Here is a 22,148-nt window from a genome sequence, read left to right on the forward strand (position 1 = left end):
ATTGTCAACACCCCCCAAAGAAATCCCATGCCCATGAGTGGTCACTCCTCATTCCCACTCCACCACTACCCTCCCAGCCCCAGGCAACCTCTAATCTACTTTCTGTCTCTATAGATGTGCCTGCTCTGGATGTTTCTGATAAATGGAGTCATACAGTTTGTGGCCTTTTGTGACTGATTTACTTTATTAAGCATAATGTTTTCACGGTTCATCCATGTTGTGGCATGTATCACTACCTCATTCTTTTTTATTGTCAAATAATATTCCATTGCATGGATATACCACTTTTTCTTTTTCTTTTTTTTTTTTCTTTTTTTTAAAATATATTTTATTGATTTTTTACAGAGAGGAAGGGAGAGAGATAGAGAGTCAGAAACATCGATGAGAGAGAAACATCGATCAGCTGCCTCCTGCACATCCCCCACTGGGGATATGCCCTCAACCCAGGTACATGCCCTTGACCGGAATCGAACCTGGGACCCCTCAGTCCGCAGGCCGACGCTCTATCCACTGAGCCAAACCGGTTTCAGCCCACTTTTTCTTTATCCATTCATCAGTTGATGACTTTTTGGCTCTTTTCCACTTTTAGGCTATTATTAACACATTGTATGCGGGAAACGTATTTATATGTTTTACTTATATGTTTTACATTGACTGGTAGTAGAGTGCGGGACACGTATTAATACATTTTTTATAGACTAGCGGTAGAATGCGGGTAACGTATAAATACGTAAACTAAAGTTATCATAATTTTACTGAACGTTGCCATTTGCGCAAAAAATTAGCAAAAATGGCCCGCACCACCTGTTAGCGCGCGATAAAAACTACCCGCAAACAATGTGTTAATAACTAGTGGCCCGGTGCACAAAATTTGTGCACATTAAAAGGGAATTAATTAGAGGAAATATTTTAATATTGCTATTTGCCCTTTCTCTATAATAGAAGTGTCAGAGATGAAAGAAAATTAGTAAAATGTATATGAAAAATCTCCCTCCTGTCAGAGTCTGGAGCGTGCCACAGGACCTAGAGCAGTGATGGCGAACCTATTACACACACGTCAGAGGTGACACGCGAACTCATTTTTTTTGGTTGATTTTTCTTTGTTAAATGGCATTTAAATATATAAAATAAATATCAAAAATATAAGTCTTTGTTTTACTATGGTTGCAAAGATCAAAAAATTTCTATATGTGACACAGCACCAGAGTTAAGTTAGGGTTTTTCAAAATGCTGACACGCCGAGCTCAAAAGGTTCGCCATCACTGACCTAGAGTCAAGTCCCTACCCACCACCCACATCCACCCACATACGCTTTGAAAACGCAGGAGACCCAGACCCAGCTGGCCCCACCCGCATTGGGTGAGACCCAGACCTGGCTGACCCCACCCCCGTCAAGCCCCACCAGGCAGGGGGTGCAGCCTCAGGTCTCCTGTGAAGCCCTGCTGAGTGGGGGGCATGGCCTGAGGTCCCCCAGCCTGGCGCTGGTGGGGGGAGCACAGCCTGAGGTCCCCTGGCCTGGTGCTGGTGGGGGGACACGGCATGAGGTCTCCTGGTCCAGTGCCAGGGTGGGGGGTGCAGCCTGAGGTCCCCTGTCAAGCCCCGCCAGACGGGGGCCGTGGCCTGAGGTCTCCCATCAAGCCCCGCTGGGTGAGGGGCATTGCCTGATGCCCCTGTCAAACCCCATGGGGCGGGGGGGGGGGGGGGGCGCAGCCTGAGGTTCCTCGCCCAGCCAGGCGCCATGCAGCCTCAGGTCCCCGCTGTTCAGGACGTTACGGCGTCCTGGCCAATTTGCATATTTTTCTATTATATAGATAGATGCTGCTATGAGCATTCATGTATAAGATTTTGTATGTACACATGCTTTTATTCTCTTGGGCATAAAGTACTTGGTTTTAAGAGGGTTTTTGTTGTTGTTGTTCATCTAGTTATCAGTATAATCTTTTAAGTAATATGTCTCTCAAATTTCCCAATGCAGGTGGGGCTGGCTGGGCCTGAGTCTCCTAAATTTCCCATGTTAGATGGTAACTATCAACTTCTTACTAAGGAAAAAAAATGTATGGCTCTTACATTGTCTCCTACCTCTCCATTTTTGGAGATCTTGGTTAGACCTTGATTTTAGATTACCTGTGATCACACATTCCACATGTGTACAATTTGGGAAATAGAAATAGGCATGTTTTACATTGACACGGTTTATAATATTTGTATTCTATTTCTGTGATACTTGGACTACTGACCAGAAGCTTGAGGGTGGGTCCTAGCACTCTGCTTTAACAAGCCCTCAAGTGATTCTGATACACCATCAAGTTTCAGAATACTGCCTTAGGTCGTCCTCTTTATTGCTTTTTTTTTTTTTTCTAGAAAACTTCCCCAAGGGAGTTTTTTACATGATATAAATGGGGGGTCAACTTCTATGCCTTGAATGTCTGAAAATGTCTTTATTTTAGCATTGGACTTGATTGTTGCACTTGCTAGTCTCTAACGTCATAATAATTTTCCTTAAAAAAAAAAAAATTAAGTGTCACTTATTTGTCCTCTCAGATCCAGTGTGATCCAAGAGCTGTTGCGGGGAAGTGGGGTGAGGGGGGGTGTCAGTGTAATTTTGTTTGTTCCTTTGTAAGTAACCTGTTTTTCCCTTTTTTCTAGAACTACTGAAAGAACGGTTTCTTATTTTGAAAGCCCGCCTGGCCCTGACCTGTTTGTCCCTCTCGTTCTGGCAGCGTGTTGGTGTGGAGCATAGCCAAGAGAGACGCCATCTGCGGCAGCCCTGCGGCCGGCCTCAACGTGGGCAACGCCACCGCGGTCATCTTCTCGGGGGGCTGCGACGAGATGTTTGTCACCGCGGGGAAGTACGCATCTGCAGGCGGGGGCGCAGGGCCCCTAAGCCACTTTACTTGCTTCTGCAGAAAACAGGGTCATTCCAGTGTGGGGGAACATGTTTTCCGTCCTGGAAACATATCCTAAAGTCTTAAAAATGGTTATTTGAAAATTCTGTGCTTCCCACGGAAAATATTCTGCTTATCTGCTAAATCCATTTCCGGTTCTGGTCCAGGTGTTACTGGTAACACATCACCCATAAGCTTTGCTCCCAGAGCATTTTGCAGATTCGCTTACTGGGTGATGTTTTTTCCCACCTGCTTTTGATTTAGGTTTCATGAAATGATAGTTTGAGAATGAACTGTTCCAGGAAGTTTCAAGGGTTTGACTAGTAGCCATGTGAGATCCTTTCCAGTAGGGGACCAAGGTCTGAACCGAGGCCAGCATCTGCTTAACTGCAAAAAATTAATTTACAGACTCCCCAGCCTATATGAAGGCATCCTATTTCATGCCACGTATCAGTTCAAAGGTCAAACATCTGTGAATGTCGGGTGGCAGTATACGGAAGTCTACGTTGGCTGGAACTATCCTTTCTGGCCCACCTGCGGTTTCCCGTCTAGAGAAGCACACGGTGTTGCCTGCTTCTCCGCCAGAGCCAAGCATTTGTGCTGCTCTGCCCCTGTACTGCTTCCTGTCCCCACCTGGTGACACGTAGCACACATTTGTTCCCTGGATAACAATGAGGAGGGGCCTATTCAGAAGCCATGACACGACTGGCTGGGATGACAGCCAGCCCCTAAGGAGCGAATCTGACTAGGGCGGTACCCGGGCCCTGAAGCAGCTGACCACGTCCCGCCCTGTCTCCGGGGCTGGTGACCATGAGGCTCTTCAGCTCTGTTCAGGTTTCAGCCGGTGGACGAGGCCTTTATGTGATGTGGTCGCTCTGCTCCTCGGCAGCTGCGGCAGCTGTGGCAGCTGTAAGCATCAACCGATTCCGACATCTGAGGACACCATTTCTCCAGGAGTCAAACTTGAATTTGAGTCAAAACAAGTTTTTAGGACAATCTCTAACCGAGGTCTGCTTTAATTTCATGTGACCCTGATGGCTGAGAAAAAGCCCTCTGAAGTAAGATTTCTGGGATGGCGGCCTGACCCTGGGCTCTCCACGATGCTCCCAAGTTCAGGGGTTCCATCCGATTGTCTCCAAGAGTTATCCTGCAAATCCCAATATTTCAGCCTCCAAATGCCAGCTAGCAGGAAGGCCATGGAAAAGCTCTTTTTCTTTTTAGTTTAGAAAGTACATTCAAAATACTTATTGAACACTTAATTATGTGAATAACTCTGGGGGCTAAAGGAAAAGAAAAACTGAACTTGATCAATAGATTTTTTTAACATTTTCTGTCTTAAGATATTAGCTAAAGTCTTGGTGATGTTGATCATGATATATTTATACAATTATTAAGTCAGATGAGCTCAACATACAAGGAGGAACTATCACCCGTCTGCCAGGTCTTGTGTTAGGTGCTGATTTTGTTGGGCTTTTCGTTGCTTAGTCTCATTTCTTCTTCCTTGAAGACAGGACTCCCCATAAGGAAGTCCTTCCTTTTAAAAAACTTCCTCATAGATCAATATCTATGAACTCCGGTTTGCTCTTCGTTTGTTTCCTTGTTTATTTGTAAGTCTTTCTGTTTTCACTCTAGTGGGCAGAGTGTATGCTTCACAGTGAGAGAGCCGGGTGTGAGTCCTTGCTCTGGTGTACGCAGCCTCTGCCTTTCCTCATGGGGAGAGTTGGGGGATCAGAGCCCTTCCCTGCAGGGCGGTTGTGACCATCAAATGGAAGGTCTTCGGTAGAGCACTAGACTATAAGAAACCCTCAAATATAGCTAGTTCTCTTCGGCTTCATGACATACAGGAAACAGAGAAGAGGCGAAGTGGTTGTTAAATGGGCACCCAGTTGATTGTGAATTTCTTTCCTGTAGTGGGACAATTCGAGTATGGGAACTGGATCTCCCAAATAGAAAAATTTGGCCAACTGAGTGCCAAACAGGACAGATGAAAAGGATAGGCTTGTGTATTACAGTAAGTATTACTGTGTTGTTTTAACGAACTATTAGTGCAAGTTCCTGTTAACAGCACTGACCAAGGTGTGTGTGTGTGTGTGTGTGTGTGTGTGTGTGTGTGTACATGTACCTTGGGCTTGGGTAGGGAGGGGAGGTCTGGACATATGAGATAGTGAGTGCGGAGGTAAAGGTGAGGGAGAGTCTCAATTCTGGAGCTCCCGTCAGAAGTCAGAGAGGAGCTGGACTAGACTAGACACAACGCCGGGTAGTACTGGGACCTGGGCTGACACATGGAGGGAAGCAGTGTGGCCAGAAGGCACATTGCCGTGCCACTTATGTTATCTCTGCCACTGGAAATGACGTTTCTAACAATGCAAGTCATTGTTGAAAAGCAGTCTTTCCACAAAGAGGAATGATTCATATGTTTTCAAGGTGGATTCATACATGTAGACTTGTAACTCCATTCTCCATTGACTTGTTCCTCTGGTCTAGCGCATAGTCATTTTATGAGACAGCCTTTGGAAAATAGGAGATGAAGCAAATGCCTGTTCTCTTTGGAGGAGTACAGCTGCATCCTAGGAGCCCTTTGGAGGAGTCTCAGGAGATGGAGCCCACAGGGTGTGCACACTAACCTCAGACACAGATAGACTTCCCGTGAAATGCACAGGCTAAATGCAGTCTAAGATTTCTGCCAGTGCTGAGTTCAGCCGAGCTTTTCTTACCCTCCGTTGGGTCTGAGAAAATAAGAAGTAGCCATGCGCACCTTTGTAGGTCTTGGTGTTTCAGAGAAAGCTCATCCCATCCCTGACCGGGCTCATGGCGTCACTGGGGAAAGCCAGGTCTTCAGGTTTCTTTGTCCTCTGGCCCCTAGATGCCCAGTGATGACAGCTTCTTCTACCTGGGCACCACGACTGGAGATGTTCTAAAAATGAACCCTAGGACTAAACTGATGGCAGACACCGGGCCCGTGAAGGACAAATTCAGTCTGGTGAGTGGAGACCTTCGCAGTCTGCTCTGCTTTGCTGTTTTCCGTTGATGTCTTCCCTTCGCTGCCGACGCAGACTCTAGTTAAGGAAGAGTCTGTGGAAAAAAAGAAAAGTCTGTGACCTCCGAAGGCCACACCTAAATTTGCAAGTTGCATGGCCTAGTTCTCTAGGCCCTCATCTCTGTTTATATTCAGAGCGAAGGCATTCGTAGGCATCCTCAATTAGGGCATCCGAACCACACCTTTTCCCCATCTTCAAAACACACGGCCTGGGGCTTGTGATTTGTAATCACGTTGGTCCCAGCGTGTGGGCAGCCTGTTGCCATGTGCAAGAGAAGCATGCTCTTTGATCTATAAGACGATAGGTACATATAACCTTTTAAATCTAATAACTAGACTTTAGATTTCAGCCTTGGCCAGTATTAGAAGTCATGAGAAGACCTAGAAATTGTCTATTGTTTATATTTGCAGAATTGCTAAGAATTCTGGTAAAAAGTCCAGTGAGAGATGTTGCTATTTAACCAAAATAAAAAGTCTACAATCAAAGGATAACTTTACAGAGTGAATGCTGCTATTCCCAGTACCCCCAGAAAGTTACAAGGGTTGTTTCTACTCAACTTTGAATGTGAAAGCTGGTGCACCTGCCTATGTCATGTCTGATAATGGAACAGATGGTTCTAACTAAACTTAGATACCTTCCATCAGACATTCCCAAGAAGTTTTAAAATACTGCACTGTGTTCCTGGGAATATGTCAGAGTGTTTTGTGTTGTTGATTTTTAATACTCACCCAAGGATATGTTTTTATTGATTTTTAGAGAGAGAGGAATGAGGAAGAGACACAGAGAGAGAGAGAAACATCGATCGATTGCCTCCCATATGAGTCCCAACTGGAGATCAAACCGGCAACCTTTTGGTGTATGGGACAACACTCTAACCAGGGCCATGTCAGAGCTTTCTTAAACATATAATCATTTAATATTCAAAATTTTGAAGCGATGCACACAAATGGAAGAAAGCTGTAAGTAGAAAAGAGTTTAGAAATAATCCTAGAGGAGGTTGAGATGTTTTTCAAATTATTATTAGGGGAGGGATTCCAATATATTAAATAGATGAAGATAAAACAGATCAGGTTAAGGAAGGCAAGGCTGGGAGTGCTGCCAGTTCCAACTCCAGAGACACCCCCAAAGGGCTCCACAGAACACAATATGAAAACTGCTGGCATTTTTGCCTCCCAGCACTTGGGCTCCAAGTGCCTCCCCAGAAAAGATGCTGGCTGTCTTAGTGTGCCTCTAGCCTTTGTCACTTCGGTGCTATCCATAGCGGCGCTAGGAATGCTTTCACTCCCAACCGTCGGGCCTGATGGTCAATTCCACCAAGCTACGATTCCATATGCCTTTTATGCCAGTGAAAAGAAAACCATTGTTGTGGGACGAAGGGTTAGGAGGTATCACTGAAGACATTTGGTTGGAAAATCAAGTGATCTTGATACCCATTTTGAAATTCTACTTAAATCTTTGCTCTACAGTTAAAAAGGTAAAAAGTTAAAATGGTTTCAAGTGGGCCTATTAGGCAGACAGTACTAAAATGAAGATGACGATGATGATGTGATGATTGTAACAATAACATTAAACACACTTCCTTTGCATTATCTCATTTGATCCTTACCACAGTCTAATGAGATAAGTACCCTTTTTAAAAAATATATATTTTATTGATTTTTTTACAGAGAGGAAGGGAGAGGGGTAGAGAGTTAGAAACATCGATGAGAGAGAAAAAATTGATCAGCTGCCTCCTGCACACTCCCTACTGGGGATGTGCCTGCAACCAAGGTACATGCCCTTGACCGGAATCGAACCTGGGACCCTTGAGTCTGCAGGCCGACGCTCTATCCACTGAGCCAAATCGGTTAGGGCAATAAGTACCCTTTTTATTTATTTATTTTTATTTTTTTATTTTTTTACCCATTCTTTACAGATGAGGAAACTAAGGCACCTACCATTTAGGACAGCGGTTCTCAACCTGTGGGTCGTGACCCCTTTGGGGGTCAAATGACCCTTTCACAGGGGTCGCCTAAATACATCCTGCATATCAGATATTTACAGTAGCAACATTACAGTTATGAAGTAGCAACAAAAATAATTTTATGGTTGGGGGTCACCACAACATGAGGAACTGTGTTAAAGGGTCGGGCATTAGGAAGGTTGAGAACCACTGATTTAGGATCTCATGGCTAGCAAGTGTAAGAACTGGGATACGAACAAACCTAGGCAGACTCCAAAACCTGTCACTTGAACAATATCATCTATAGTTTCAAAGAGTTTATTTAGAAATCACATATATGTAACTTTGAGGCTCTGTTGAGCTCTTTATCTCTTACTTCCCCAAGTCCCTGAGCAAATGCTAAGAATATGTATGAGGGCTGTCTCTTCATCGGCCAGGCATTCGCCCTGTTGTCCTGCTGTGGCACTTTGGGTTCATGCCTTCATATTCTTGAGCCTTGGTTTCTCTTCTCCAACATAATGAAGTGAATTTTGAAAAACCAGAACAGGCAAAATTCAATTTAATGTAACTTGAAAGAACATATTTGTTTTATAATATTCAAACTTGATTAAGATACAAGCTTATAAAGTAAAGGGCTGTATTATTATTGAAAGTTTTAAAATGTAATATTGGTCAAGCACATTTTTAAATTAGAACTTTACAGTAGGTGCTACAAAATGGCCACCATGCATCCCCAAACTCTGAAGATGGCCTTGAATGTAAATGCCCTCTATTATTTGTCAGATGATGTACTGTGTGCTTTAGTTCATACAATAGAGTCACCAGACAATAAGGAGTCTTCTCTGGATGTCCAGCATGGTCTCTCCGCATCACATATGTATGTAATACTCTTTGTAATACTTTAAGCAATAAAACAAAATTAAAAAAAAAAAGTCAAGTGAAAATGGTGGCACCTGAGGAACAAATGCTGCTGGGGCCGTGCTTGCCCCTCCGCTCTACCTTCGTCCGAGTGGATAGAAAGTGTTAATGTTTTAGTATATTTTCCCTGCACAGGTGTTTTAAAGGGAGGAAGCCTGCTCCTTGCAGGACCAGGAGGCTACTGCCCGCCCAGGAGCTCGTGGCTGGCACTGAGCCCTTGGGCCAGCCCCGCCGTGCATCACAGACAACCCCGGCAGGGGCCGCATCCCAGCCACGTGTGGCAGCACGGACACGACCCTGGCCGTGCCCACTGTGCCAGGCCATGCTGTGTCTTCATGATGAACACGGTGGGCCTTTTTCATGATGCTTTCTCCCCCCCCCCCCCCCCAGGGAGTGACAGCGATCAAGTGCCTGAAGATGGGGGTGTTACTGGTGGGCTCCGGAACCGGATTGCTGGTCCTCTGTAAAAGCCCCAGCTACAAACCCATCAAGTAAGTTCCAGGCCCCACAGGGCTGGGATGGGGAGAGACCCACCAGACGGCAGTTTGCTTAAAGCCCACAAAAAAACTGATATTGGCAACATGCTATTTGGTTAAGGAATGTCATCTTGCTGTTAAAATGAGTAATTGGAATCACAGTAGATGGCAGTTTCTTTGTCAATGAAAAGATAATGGCTTATGTTGAATCAAACCAAAGTAGTCCACTGTTACCCAGGGAGATGCTTCTCTTCTAATACACGCATGTCTTTATTTAGTTAACACATTGAGCCATGACAGCGGAAATAAGCTGTTATAAACTTATTCAACAAATAACCTCACATTTCAAACTTTCAAAATTGGTTTATTCAATGAAATGTCTTGTGCAATGGGTATCCATTATGTACCCCTTAACTGTTATGTTAGTAGTTAATGCATTTGAATACAAGTTCTAATAAAAATAGCCAACATTTACCACCTATTTCTCTGTACCAGATACTATGCTGTGTACTTTGCTTGGCTTATCTAAATTAAAGAAAATGAAATAAAACTTTATACATTGTTACTAACAAGTATTTGTTGAACACCTCTTCCATCCAAACCAATGTGCTAGATGCTGTTAAAAAATAAAGAAGCTGCCCTAGCTGGTTTGGCTCAGTGGATAAAGTGTTGGCCTGCGTACTAAAGGGTCCCGGGTTCGATTCTGGTCAAGGGCACATGCCTGGGTTGCGGGCTCATCCCCAGTAGGGGGCGTGCAGGAGGCAGTCAATCAATGACTGTCATCATTGATGTTTCTATCTCTCTCTCCCTTTCCCTTCCTCTCTGAAATAAATAAAAAGATATTAAAATAATAAGAAAGAAAGAAAGAAAGAAAGAAAGAAAGAAAGAAAGAAAGAAAGAAAGAAAGCAGCTAAGGCATGGTCTTTGCCTTCCAGAACTTACAGTCTGGTTTGGGGATAAGGATATATATACAGGGTGTCCCACAAAAATGTATATACACTTAACAGCTGATAGCTCAATTTTGAAAATGAAATGTATTTTAATAAACACTGCCTTTATAATTATTCAAAGTACATTTTTGAGGATACCCTATATAATAAAGAGTTAATATGCTAATTAGACTGAACAGCAGAACGACCGCCCCGGACATCCTTCCGGACAACCGTCCAGACAAAGCCAAGGTTGTGAGGGCTGGCCTGGGCTGCGAGGGCCGAGCCCCTTGCACAAATTTCATGCATCAGGCCTCTAGTGTGTGTGTATATATATGTGTGTATATGTGTGTGTGTGTGTGTGTGTGTGTGTGTGTGTGTGTATATGAAAAAGTCACTATAATATAAGATAATATACAAGCACTTCATGGTCCAGATAAAGTAAAGTATCTCATAGGTTTTGTAAAGACACTTAGAGAGGGATGTGATCTTGTCGGAATGATGAGGTCAGAGGAGCAGAGGCAGAATTTGAATTTAGCTTCAACAAAAGCCAGAACCCCAGACATGTTCCACGTGGTCCTTGGCAGCTCCATGGGAGTCAGGGGTAGTTCCATACATGTTGTAGGAATGAGCAGCAGTTGTCTTCATTGGCACAAATCTGTACTAAGAATATGTACCAGGTGCTATTCTAGGTGCTTGGGACACATCAATGAACAAACTAAACAAAGAGGAAGAAAAAAAATCCCTGCCCGCGTGGAGCTTACATTCTGGCAGGAGGGAAAAGACAAACACGAAGCAAGTACTGAAGGGCGATGAGAACCATGGATATGCCTGGGGGAGGATGTAGGGTTAGGGCAGCGGTTCTCAACCTGTGGGTCGCGACCCCTTTGGCGGTCGAACAACCCTTTCACAGGGGTCGCCTAAGACCATCCTGCATATCAGATATTTACATGACGATTCATAACAGTAACAACATTACAGTTATGAAGTAGCAACGAAAATAATTTTATGGTTGGGTCACAACATGAGGAACTGTATTTAAAGGGCTAGAAGGTTGAGAACCACTGGGTTAGGGGGATTTGGGCGTAAAGGGAGGCAGGAACAGATTGCAATTTGAAATCCAGAGCTCAGCATAGGTCTTATTGAGACTGTGTTTAGACCAGTTATGTGTTTTTGTGAAGGGGAAAAAGGAAGGGAGGCAAGTTAAGAACCATGTTGGGTGGATTCTGGATACATGAAGTAAAAATAGAAAATTAACCCCCTAATTATTTAACCCCTTATTTTTAATTCACAAGTGTTCCCACTGTATGAAGATAAATAGGCTCCAAGCAGTTACCACAAGGTCTGTGCTCTAAGTGTCCCCAAAATAACCCCGTGTGAAGCACAGGCTCCAACGGGATGCCGTGATTTCTGCCTCCTTGGGTTTGAGAACACGCTCACACAAGAAGTCATGGGACTAGCCGTGTGCTAACACAGACCACTGGCCGTGGCCCTGTAGCCCCGGGCTCCACCTTGTCCTCTAGGGAGCCCAGATGCCAGTATGTAGCCAATAGTTCTTGGCCTTCCCTTGTGGGCTCCGTAGGTCACCTCCGTTACCTCTAATCTCCTCTGCAACCCTGAAAAAAAGGGGTTATTCTGTGGTTGAGAAAACTGAGGCCCCGAGTCACAGGGCTCTAGTCAGAGAAGGAGCTGGAATATGACTTGGGGTCTTCCCTTTCCTCACTTACTGTTCTGTGTCCCACGCACACATGCATCTCTGTGCACAGGAACCCCCATGGAATTCTTATTGTCAAAACTAAATTAGTTGCAGAGAAGGCTGGGTATCTAAGGCCTTATTTATTTACATATTCTTTTTTTAAAGCTTATACTCACTATGCATTTGGGGAGCAGGGGGATTGGAAAGTGGAAGAAGATAACATAATCGCTGTAAGTTCTGATGAAGATAGCCATGATTAGCATTTTACTTCTTCTTGTCTGTTATTCATATAATTTTAAAAATCATTGTGCTTATTTGGTATATAAAATTTTATATTCTGATATGTTACTTAATGCAAACAGTATAAACATTGTTAATGTTACTATATAATCTTTAAAAATTTTTTTTGATAATTTATATACATAAATTCCATAAGCTTTTAAACATGATTTTAATGACTAGGCAAATATTCTTTAAAGTTGCTGTCTCATAGATCATCTAATTATTCCATTATAATTATTTAGGTTGCTTCCAACTTTTCACTCTTACAAATAAGGTTATAAGGGTTTGACATAAGGGTTTCCCCCACCCCCGATATTAGGATCATTTTCTAAAAATGGATTCATGAAGTATTTCATTGCCATGGTCATTTATGCCTGTATGCCTGTCTGGAACATTCCCTCTGTTCAAATCCTACCACATCGCACAACCCCTTTCAAACTACATCTCACCGATGGAATTTCCTGTTGTAACCTATGCTTGACCATGGGTACCCAATATTGTACCTCCTGCCCTTCTAACTGTGTCACCTCCTTGAAGTCATTCCCCAGGTCATGTGCCTGGTTTGTGGCCCCTGTGATGCTTCAGATGGTTAATAAATAATTGTTAAGTGACTCCGCTTTACTCTTTTGCTTCTCCTCAAAGGAAAATCCAGTTACAAGGTTGTATCACCTCTATCACGCTCCGGGGGGAAGGACACCAGTTTTTTGTAGGAACAGAAGAATCATACATCTATCGCGTCAACTTCACGGATTTCAAGGAGACTCTCATTACCACTTGTCACTTTGAAGCTGTAGAGGACATTGTCTTTCCATTGTAAGTAGAAGAGGAAAATATTTTCACCCCCCAAAACAATAAGAACATGAAGATTCAATGTAGTGTCCAAAGAAATGTAATTTTATTAATACACGTTAACATCTATTAACATAATAAGTCATAATAGATTATGATTTTTTTCTCTTTATTGTGCCCCGGTCTGACTCCTTTTTCATATCCAGATTGGAAGGATCTGTACTTTTTTACATATTGGTATTTTTTAAATCTATTTATAAGTTGTCCTTAAAAAAAAAAAATCTAACAGACCAATTACTCTGAGATTCTCTTCCTTGTCCACAATCTTATATTTTCTCATAACTAAGCAAAAAAGTATTTTTGAATTATTTGCAAACATGAATTCTAGCACCCTTTTCATTTTCTCCTTTGAAATTTTAATGATTCTTTACAGGAAAAGTTTCATTTAGCCTCTTTTAATAGAAATATTTTACATTGTATTTTATTTCAAGAAATGTTACCTACTATCCTCCAGTCTACCAGGACATTGAAAGACTTCTTTATTGACATTTTCCTTGTCCCAACCCTTCCTCAAGGGAAAGGACTACAGAAGATCATTCACAGATGATTTATGGGCATCAGATGCCATTTTACATAAAAAACCTGCGGGACCATCAGGCCTTGAGATAATCGGTGCCTAAGAGGCATCCTTCCCGCTATCCCATGAAACACATTGTAGTGTCAAACATACATCGAAGAAACACTGTGCATCTTCTTCTATGGCTGCATCTCATATTCTCTTGGTGCGTTCTTTTCAGCGGCACTGACGAGCTATTTGCCACCTGTGCCAAGAGGGACATCAGAGTGTGGCACACACTGTCCAACAGGGAGCTGCTGCGGATCACCGTCCCCAACATGACCTGCCACAGCATCGATTTCATGAGAGATGGCAAGAGCATCATTTCCGGTAATGTCGACACACTCAGAGGTGGCGTCCAGCTCTGGCTGTGGCTCTGGATCGTGTCATTCTCATCATACGCTCGTCTCTGCCTGTGGATAACCTGAAACAGCCACCCGCTCCTTGCTTCTAATCGAGCCTCTCTTTGGCGTTCCCTTCCAGCTGGCAGACTTTCTGAGCTAGGAAGCACCAAATTTCTCTTCTCCCGAATGGCTACACATGGCATGTAGCTTTCGCTCTAGCAGGGAAATTTAGCAATTTGATTACAGAATGGATTGGAGCCTTTAGTGAGTGCAAGGCACTTGTGTTAGAACCTCTTATGCTGTTCAAGGGATAAAATCCTGACTTTAAGTTATATCCCAAAGGAAATTTATTTTTAATTTGGTTATTTTATGCCAATATATATATATATATATAAATATATATATATATATATATATATATTTATATATATATATATATATGCCTAATATGCAAATTGTCCCCTCTGGAGTTCAACCAGGAGACCAGGAGTTTGATCGCTTGTTATGACATGCACTGACCACAAGGGGGCGACGCGGAATGAAGGTAGGCCCTGGCCAGTGCAGCTGGGGAAGGGAGGCCCCGGCTGGCAGGTGGCAGCCAGAAGGCCCCGATTGGTCCTGATCACCAGCCAGGTCGAGGGACCCTACCCATGCATGGATTTCGTGCACAGGGCCTCTAGTTTTAACATAAATTATAAGGATAACAATATTCCATTTATAAATATTTCAGTATACATCTCTAAAAATAATATTTTCCTATAAAATAATAATTTCTTAATATCTTATTATTTTAATCCATGTAAAATTTTCCTCAGTCGTCACAAAGTAGACTCAGTGGTTGATATCAGTGAAGAGTCAAGTGGGTCTTTAGGTGTAGCTAGTAAAGTAGTGACATCAGAAACCCATCTCATCCCTCTTTTCTCGGCTCTGCTGCCTCCATGTTGGCCTCCCCCTTGGGCATGTTCTTTCTCCACATAGAGGCCACCAGGAGTTCCTGGCTTACATTACACTCCAAGCTAACAAACATTCAGGTCATCATCACCTCCTCTTTCTCTTATACCCCACATTAATTTGCCCCTAGTGATTCCCCCTTCAGAGTATATCCAAGATTCCATCACTTCTCATCATTTTTACCCTTGTCTCAGTCACCATCATCTCTCTCCTAGGTTAACCCTAGTAGCTTCCTACCAGGTCTGCCTACTTCTGCCCCTGCCCACCACCCTTCTCCCTCAGTCTATTCTCAGCGCAGAAGCCAGAAATCTGCTTTTAAAGTTAAAGTCAGATCATGCCATGTCTAGGCTTCAACGGTATTTTACTTTTATAGAATAAAGTACAAAGTCCCTGAAATTGCCTACAAGGCCCTACATGACCTTCGCACCTCCCCAACCTTCACCTTCTTATCTCTGACTTTGTCTCTTCCCAGTCACCCCCACTAGCCATACTTGTTTCTTTGCTGTTCTTCACACACACTGCATATAAGATCTTTGGTCTAGCTGTCCAGTCTGCCTGGAATGTTTCTTCCCCAGATAGCCCCATGACTCCCTCCTTCTCCCCCTCACTTCCTCAAGTTTTTGATGAAATGAGATCTGCCTAGAGCATCCTATTTAACATTGCTAAGGTCAAGAGGTGACACTAACGATGATGGGAAGGAGCCAGCCATTTAAAGATGTGGGGGAAGGACATTCCAGGCAGAGGGGACAGCAAGAACAAAGACCTTGAAGTAAGAAATAGCTTGGTGTACTTGAGGACTAGAAATATGACCAGTGTGTCTGGATCTTAGTAGGTAATGGTGGGGTCAGCGTTCAGGGAGAGTGGTAGGAGAGGAGGTTGAATGTTTTCAAAGTTCTTGATCCAGGAGGTAACATGGTTTGAAGAGGCTCACCCTGACCCCTGCATAGATAATTGGTTCTAAGGGAGCAAGAGGCTGAGGCCAGGGATGAAGCCCAGGAGACAGGTGCTGATGGCTTAGGTGCAGATGGTCCCAGTGGATGAGTTCAGACTCAGGGTGTTTAACTGTAGAGCTGATGGAACTTGCCAATGGGTTAGATGTTGGGTGGATGGATTAGTGAGGAATCAAGAATGACTCTGAAGTTCTTGGCTTGAGTTCTTCAGTGGCAAGTTTTATTGAGATGCGGAAGATGGCGGGAGTGGAGGAAAGAGCATCAGGGTTTAAAGATGTGGGGCGGGGTGAGAAGCCAACATTTATTTGGGGATGCTAAATTATACAACCCAGGTGCTATATCCAACAGCTAGTTGAACATAACAAGTTTTGCAGCTCATGGGAGAGTAGGAGCTGGTCTCCCTCCTTCCTCCCCACTCCAACTTCTCTCCATTGACGTAGGGTGTACATGGAGGCAGAGTCAACTAAGGCCCCTCATTTCCCTCAGCCAGGTGTGACCAGTTTGGGGAGTCAGGAGAAAAGGTGATAGGATTCCGGGCAATTGGTGGGGGACTGGCCTCTTTCCTCCATCACCACCACTGCTCCCCAATCCTGAGTTTCCCTTATGATTTCGGAGAGCAACAGTCTGCAGAGAGAGTATGCTATACTGATCTTGCCTGCCTTTTGTTTTCCTTTCATGACAGCCTGGGATGACGGTAAAATCCGAGCCTTCGCCCCAGAGACAGGCCGCTTAATGTATGCCATTAACAATGCCCACAGGATCGGCGTGACGGCCATCTCTACCACCAGCGACTGTAAAAGGATCATCAGTGGCGGTGGGGAAGGGGAGGTAGAGTCTTTTTAAAAATAGCCCTCAATTTAGTGTGACTGCCTCATTGTTTGATATATATACATATATTTTTTAATCTGCTCTACAAGTCAGGCAGGCCCAAATTAAAATTTTGACGAAACCCTAAACTACACCACAAATTCAAATTCAAATAATATAAATCCTCATATAAATACATTTGTTCACAGAAAGGACATTTGAGATACAGACATGAAAGTGTTCTGTATGGAATTGAACTAGGAATCCAAGTTGTGTTTTGCCTGAGTTTTGGAATACATGCTTGTTGCCTCCCTTCAAAGACCATAGTTACATAAATTGTCTTTATCTTATCTTTTATGTACTTATTTATCTATCTTTATTTTATCCTCACCCGAAGGTATGTTCATTGATTTGAGAGAGAGAGAGAGAGAGAGGAAGGGAGCGGAAGAGTGAGAAACATTGATGTTTGAGAAAAACATCCATCGGTGGCCTCCCGTTTGCACCCCAACCTGCGATCGAACAGCAATCTAGGTATGCGCCCTGACTGGGAATGGAACCTGCAAACTTTTGGTGCACAGGATGACTCTCCAGCTAGCTGAGCCACCCAGTCAGGGCTTTCTCTTATCTTTTAAAGGAGATGCTGTTTTTAGAATCCGTTCTTTAAACTGCCCAGATGTTTTGACCATTATTTTGAAATGATCACACTTGCCCTCTTCCTTCCATCATTCTGATGAGCCTACAGCATCTCTCACTCAGACATTCATCTTATGTCTCCCTCCCTTCCTCCCCAGCTGTTTTCCTATCCCACAGCCTTCCCTTCCTGGACATGGGACATTTTCTTTGCCTTTCTTTTCTCCATGCTATCATAGGAATGGCATCAGCGAGAAGAAAGACACCGCATGTTGTGCAGCCTTTAGCAGAGTTTGGGCCGAACAGAGGAGTGGCTGAGCTTTTAGGTGCTGGTGTCATGCTGCCTGGGCTCAGATTTCACTTCCACCCCATCCCAGCCCAGCGGCGAGAACTGGGGTGTGTTCTTTAACCTCTCTGAGCTTCAGTTTCCTGTGGAAATGTGAAGATAACAGTGCTCCTGTCAGTGAGCTATTTCACACTCTATTTGTACTAAGTCTTCAAATTCTGGTGTGCATATTCATCCAGAGCACATCTCCCCCTGCACCAGCCACTTTTCAGGTGCTCTAGAGACTCACCCAGCCCTGGACAATCTCTGGGCTCTGCCTGTCACCACCCTCATGGCTTGACTCCCTTCACATGCTGTTGCGGACACCTTCACACGCTGCTTCCTTGCTTACTCCCTCAGCCATTTGCGGCATCTGCCCTGCTGATGCCTAAGACTTGGCTTGGACCAGACCATCTGCATTCACGGTGCCTGAAACTGAGGAAATGACCCATTACAGTCATTGCCCTGCTCAGCAATCTCCTGACAATGTCAACTTTTCCTGCCATTCCCCACAGCTATTTCAGAACTTCCCTTCCAAAAAACAGTCTTCAGGGCCTTGGGAAGTACTACAGACCAGGGCTGCTGGCCAGCAGGTGTGCACTGGCATGAAAGCAGTAGTTGCTGAAATACTCAAGCACTTCCATTTTCACTGGTAAAGGGCCATTGCCTGAGTTGTGAAGGCCCCAACCCCACCACTGTATCCCCTTCCCCCTAAGCATACCCCAACCACCCCTGCAACCCCACAACTCAAGGGCTGGTGCCCGGTACCTCCAAGTTCTGGTCCTGGGGCTGTTTGGTCAGGGCCCACAACATACTAGGTAGAAAGAGACCACATGTGTGCCTCCGCATGTAGTGGGATTTCAAGATTGGAGATTTGTTTTCTTTGGTAAAAGTCATTATCCCTCCCCACATCTTAACCCAGGGATATTACCTGGACTCCGTAAAAAAACATATGGCCCAGCTCATTTGGGATACCTCATGCTTCCTAATTTTCTTTACTGAGAAAGTGGTTTAGAATGTTGTTTTTCATTTAGGTTACTTTCTTCTCATCAGGTACAAACAACTTACTTATCCTCACACCAGCTCTTAGACGTGTCCACCAGGACTATTGTTCTTTCATTCTTATATTACTTACACGAAATAGTTTCTGCTCTTCTCATTTTTCTTACATGAAATGTATTCATCATAAGAAGACATAAACATCTGACTATATTATTATGTTTTCAGGTGCAGTTGTAACAGACCACTTATCCATTACTGGACATACAATAATAACTAAATCACTTTCCTTTTTTATTACAGTTAGGGCCTCGTATGGACTATTTTGAAAATTTGTATGTAGGTAGTTGTATTACCTATGAATTTCAGGATAGCAAAGAGGTATTAATAAAATTTAAAAAAAAAAAAAAAGTGGGGCCCACCCTCTTGGTGTCCTGCATTCGGGTGAAGAGCATTCGGGTGGGTCAGTGGTTGGGTGGAGACCCATGCACCAAGGCACCAAGAGGTCACTGGTTTGATTCCTAGTCAGGGCACATGGCCCAGTTGCAGGCTCGACCCCCCAATCGGGGGCGTGCAGGAGGCAGCCAATCAGTGTTTCTCTCTCCCATCAATATTTCTATCTCTCTCTCCCTCTCCCTTCCTTTCTCTCTAAAATAAAAATTCTTTTTAAAGTGGGTATTGGCCTTGATGGAGTGGAGACCCATGGATTTTTAAATGGTTAAAATGGAGCAGCTGATGTGAAAATTTAAATATGGCTCTGAGTACCCATGAGGTCTCCCGGCACCAGACATTTGAGAAGAAATGAGTGGCGATATTCTTTAACTTGGGTTAGCAGCAGCCCTTGCATTGTTGTTTTTAGCAGCCGGAATTGAATACATTTCTCAGCCCTGATGGTAGAAGTCGGTGCATGCTCACTGGGAGCATTTTCCTGGCTCCATGGAAGAATCTCCTTGGCCTACAGCTCTGCACTCCCACCCCACTCAGCTGAGGGGAGAAGACAAGCAGAGCAGGGGTGGGAAAGCCCTCGGGAGTTATTTCATCCCTTCGGAAGCCCAGGGGTGTGCTGAGAGCCTGTGCTTTGTGGCTTTCAGGTGAGGGTGTGGCAGATAAGCTGCCAGACGCAGAAGCTGGAGGAGGCGCTGAAGGAGCACAAGTCCTCCGTGTCCTGCATTCGGGTGAAGAGCAACGACGAGGAGTGCGTCACAGCCAGCACGGACGGCACTTGCATCATTTGGGACCTAGTGTAGGTACCTGTGATGGGGAGGACCGAGCGCACCTACAAACCCAACAATGCCATCGTTTGGTTGGGCTTGAAAGAAGATTCAAACGAAGGGTAGACATCTTACTTAAGGCAGCGATAGAGCGATGTTCATCAGGGGCCCTTTATCCCTATGGCTGGTCATGGATGCCGGTGGAAATGGAATAGTTTTCAGGAGGAGCTGGGTGTGAGGTGTCTGGACAGGTAGGGCAGTCGCTTTCTGGATACACACAGTGAAGCATGATTTAACTCGCACTAACTCAACTCTGAAGTATTCCCCCAGAGGGAGAAGGGACATAACTTGGGCAATGCGGGCAGTTCCTCTGGTCATGCCACGAAGTCCAGTCAAGCCCAGAAGGAGCCTGCCTTGGGGTGGGAGGAGGGGAGTGGCGAATTGCCCTGCCCTCAGTTGACCTCATTCTCAGGGTCTCCCTATACAAGACCAAAGCATGTACACTTTAGTGTGGGAGTAATTCCAAGTATTTTCAAGGATATTTTTGGACGATAAGCATTTTTTCCTGTGTTTATTTTGAGACTTAGACCCTGTTCCACCAACACTTCCTCCTGCCAAGCACCTCTCTACCACTAAAAAGATGCCTCACCTTTGTGTATAACTGCATTAGAGAGATTTAAGTATCGAGGAAAAGATAGAGAGATAGACAGACACATACATATAGCAAAAGAATATAAAATTTTCTTGATTGGAGAGAAGAGAATGGCAACTAAAGGCAAAGGCAGGACACTCTTTATTTAATACATTATAAAACAAAAACCAAAGCACACCTCTGTCTTTGGGTTCTGTGCGTCTCTAACTTTGGGGATCTTGTTAAAATGTTGATTTTGTTTCACTAGAGTATCATCTGAGATCTCACATTTGTAAAAGCTCCCAAATGAGGCCCCCGGGCCACACTTGGAGGACGTGTTGCCTTCACCTGCACTTCCCACTGGGAAACATAACTAGGAGGCCATGTCTAAGCTTGTTTCCATGGACGGTTTGCGACCACTTCAGAGCTTTAAGCCTCCTTGCTCTGTAGCAGGAATATTTGGTTAACTTGTGCCCAAATCTTTGAAAATGCTCAGTTCAGGTACCATGTTTGGAAACTCCCATAATGAGAAGAAACTGTGCAGAAGGGACATTATTTTACCCAGGGGAGCCTGGCCTGTGAGACGGCCACCCAGCCACCTCACCTGTGGAAGGTGAAGCTAATTTACATATTTTTGGTACAGTACCTAAAGCAGTGGCTCTCAAACTACTTTAGAGTCCATTGGGGTGCTGATTAAAAATGCAGATCTGTGGGCTTTATCCCAACCTACTGAATCCAAGTCCCACAGGTAAGGCCCAACAACCTCCGGTTCTGAAAGCCCTTCCCCGCACTTTGCACTCAGCTTGTAGGGCCCCTCACTGGGAAGCGGGGCCTCAGGAGTCAAGTGCACGGTGTGGAAGACAGCAGGTGGACTCCCAGTTCAGCCTCCTACTTCCTTCTCACTGGAACTTGAGGCATCCCATCTAGTCCTGGGCTTTGTCCTTAAGAAACCCCCGCCCTCCTCCCCCATCCCCCCGTATCCTCTGACTGCCCCATCCGTGCAGTGGGGAGATGTGGAAGGGGAGTGGGCAGAGTCACAGGATGTCTGTTTGGAATGAATGAACCAACCCTAATCCAAGCTTGCGCCAAATCCAGTTTGAACAGCAAGTACATTTTCCAGGGGAGAGAAAGTAGTCGAGTTTTACAGCTTTTGAATCTATGCTTCAGACGTCTTAGGAGGAGTCAGATGATCCTGGCCAATACCTTGTTCAAGTGCGTTTGTTACCACCCCGAAGAGTTCCAGATCATCACCAGTGGGACAGACAGGAAGGTAAGCACCCCTGAAGGTAAGCAGGAGTTGAGATCTTTCTGGTACGAGAGAAAAGCAAAGTGTTGTGGCTGAGGGTGCAGGCTCTGGACATGCCAGTGCAAAGGATGGTCTTTGCTGTTGATCAGCGTGGCTCTTGGGACGTGCTATGTCATCTTTTGGTACCATCACTTCCTCAGCTGTAAAACGGACATGATGGTGCCACCAACCTCATAGAGTGTCTGTGAAGATTAAAGCCACGCTCGCATATACTGCTAATAGCAGGGTGCCTGCGCCAGGGGGGATACTCCATAGATATTGGTTTTTATTATTAGGAAGTTTCTGAGGCCGGGAAGGAATTGCTGTGCCCAAACCAGTTGTCGCTTTGACCAAGTTCAAATGGAATGACACCAGAGCTCCTCATCTCCTCTCATCACTCTGCTTCATCAATATGTTAAAAATCTTTTAAATCTTTTAAGTTGG

At 44.5% G+C, this 22,148-nt stretch overlaps 1 protein-coding gene across 1 annotated transcript in view; it reads left to right on the forward strand.

Moving 5' to 3' along the window:
- Nucleotides 1–22,148, forward strand: part of CFAP52 (cilia and flagella associated protein 52) — a 38,885-nt gene that overhangs the window by 12,932 nt on the left and 3,805 nt on the right. The window contains exons 4-12 of the mRNA XM_036341792.1: nucleotides 2,721–2,849; nucleotides 4,797–4,896; nucleotides 5,749–5,865; nucleotides 9,174–9,274; nucleotides 12,809–12,979; nucleotides 13,753–13,901; nucleotides 16,499–16,644; nucleotides 19,669–19,820; nucleotides 21,587–21,689. Coding sequence (XP_036197685.1) covers nucleotides 2,721–2,849; nucleotides 4,797–4,896; nucleotides 5,749–5,865; nucleotides 9,174–9,274; nucleotides 12,809–12,979; nucleotides 13,753–13,901; nucleotides 16,499–16,644; nucleotides 19,669–19,820; nucleotides 21,587–21,689 — 1,168 coding nt within the window. The remainder of the gene's footprint in view (nucleotides 1–2,720; nucleotides 2,850–4,796; nucleotides 4,897–5,748; nucleotides 5,866–9,173; nucleotides 9,275–12,808; nucleotides 12,980–13,752; nucleotides 13,902–16,498; nucleotides 16,645–19,668; nucleotides 19,821–21,586; nucleotides 21,690–22,148) is intronic.

Source organism: Myotis myotis, unplaced genomic scaffold (assembly GCF_014108235.1).
Source record: "Myotis myotis isolate mMyoMyo1 unplaced genomic scaffold, mMyoMyo1.p scaffold_m19_p_17, whole genome shotgun sequence".
NCBI lineage: Eukaryota > Metazoa > Chordata > Mammalia > Chiroptera > Vespertilionidae > Myotis > Myotis myotis.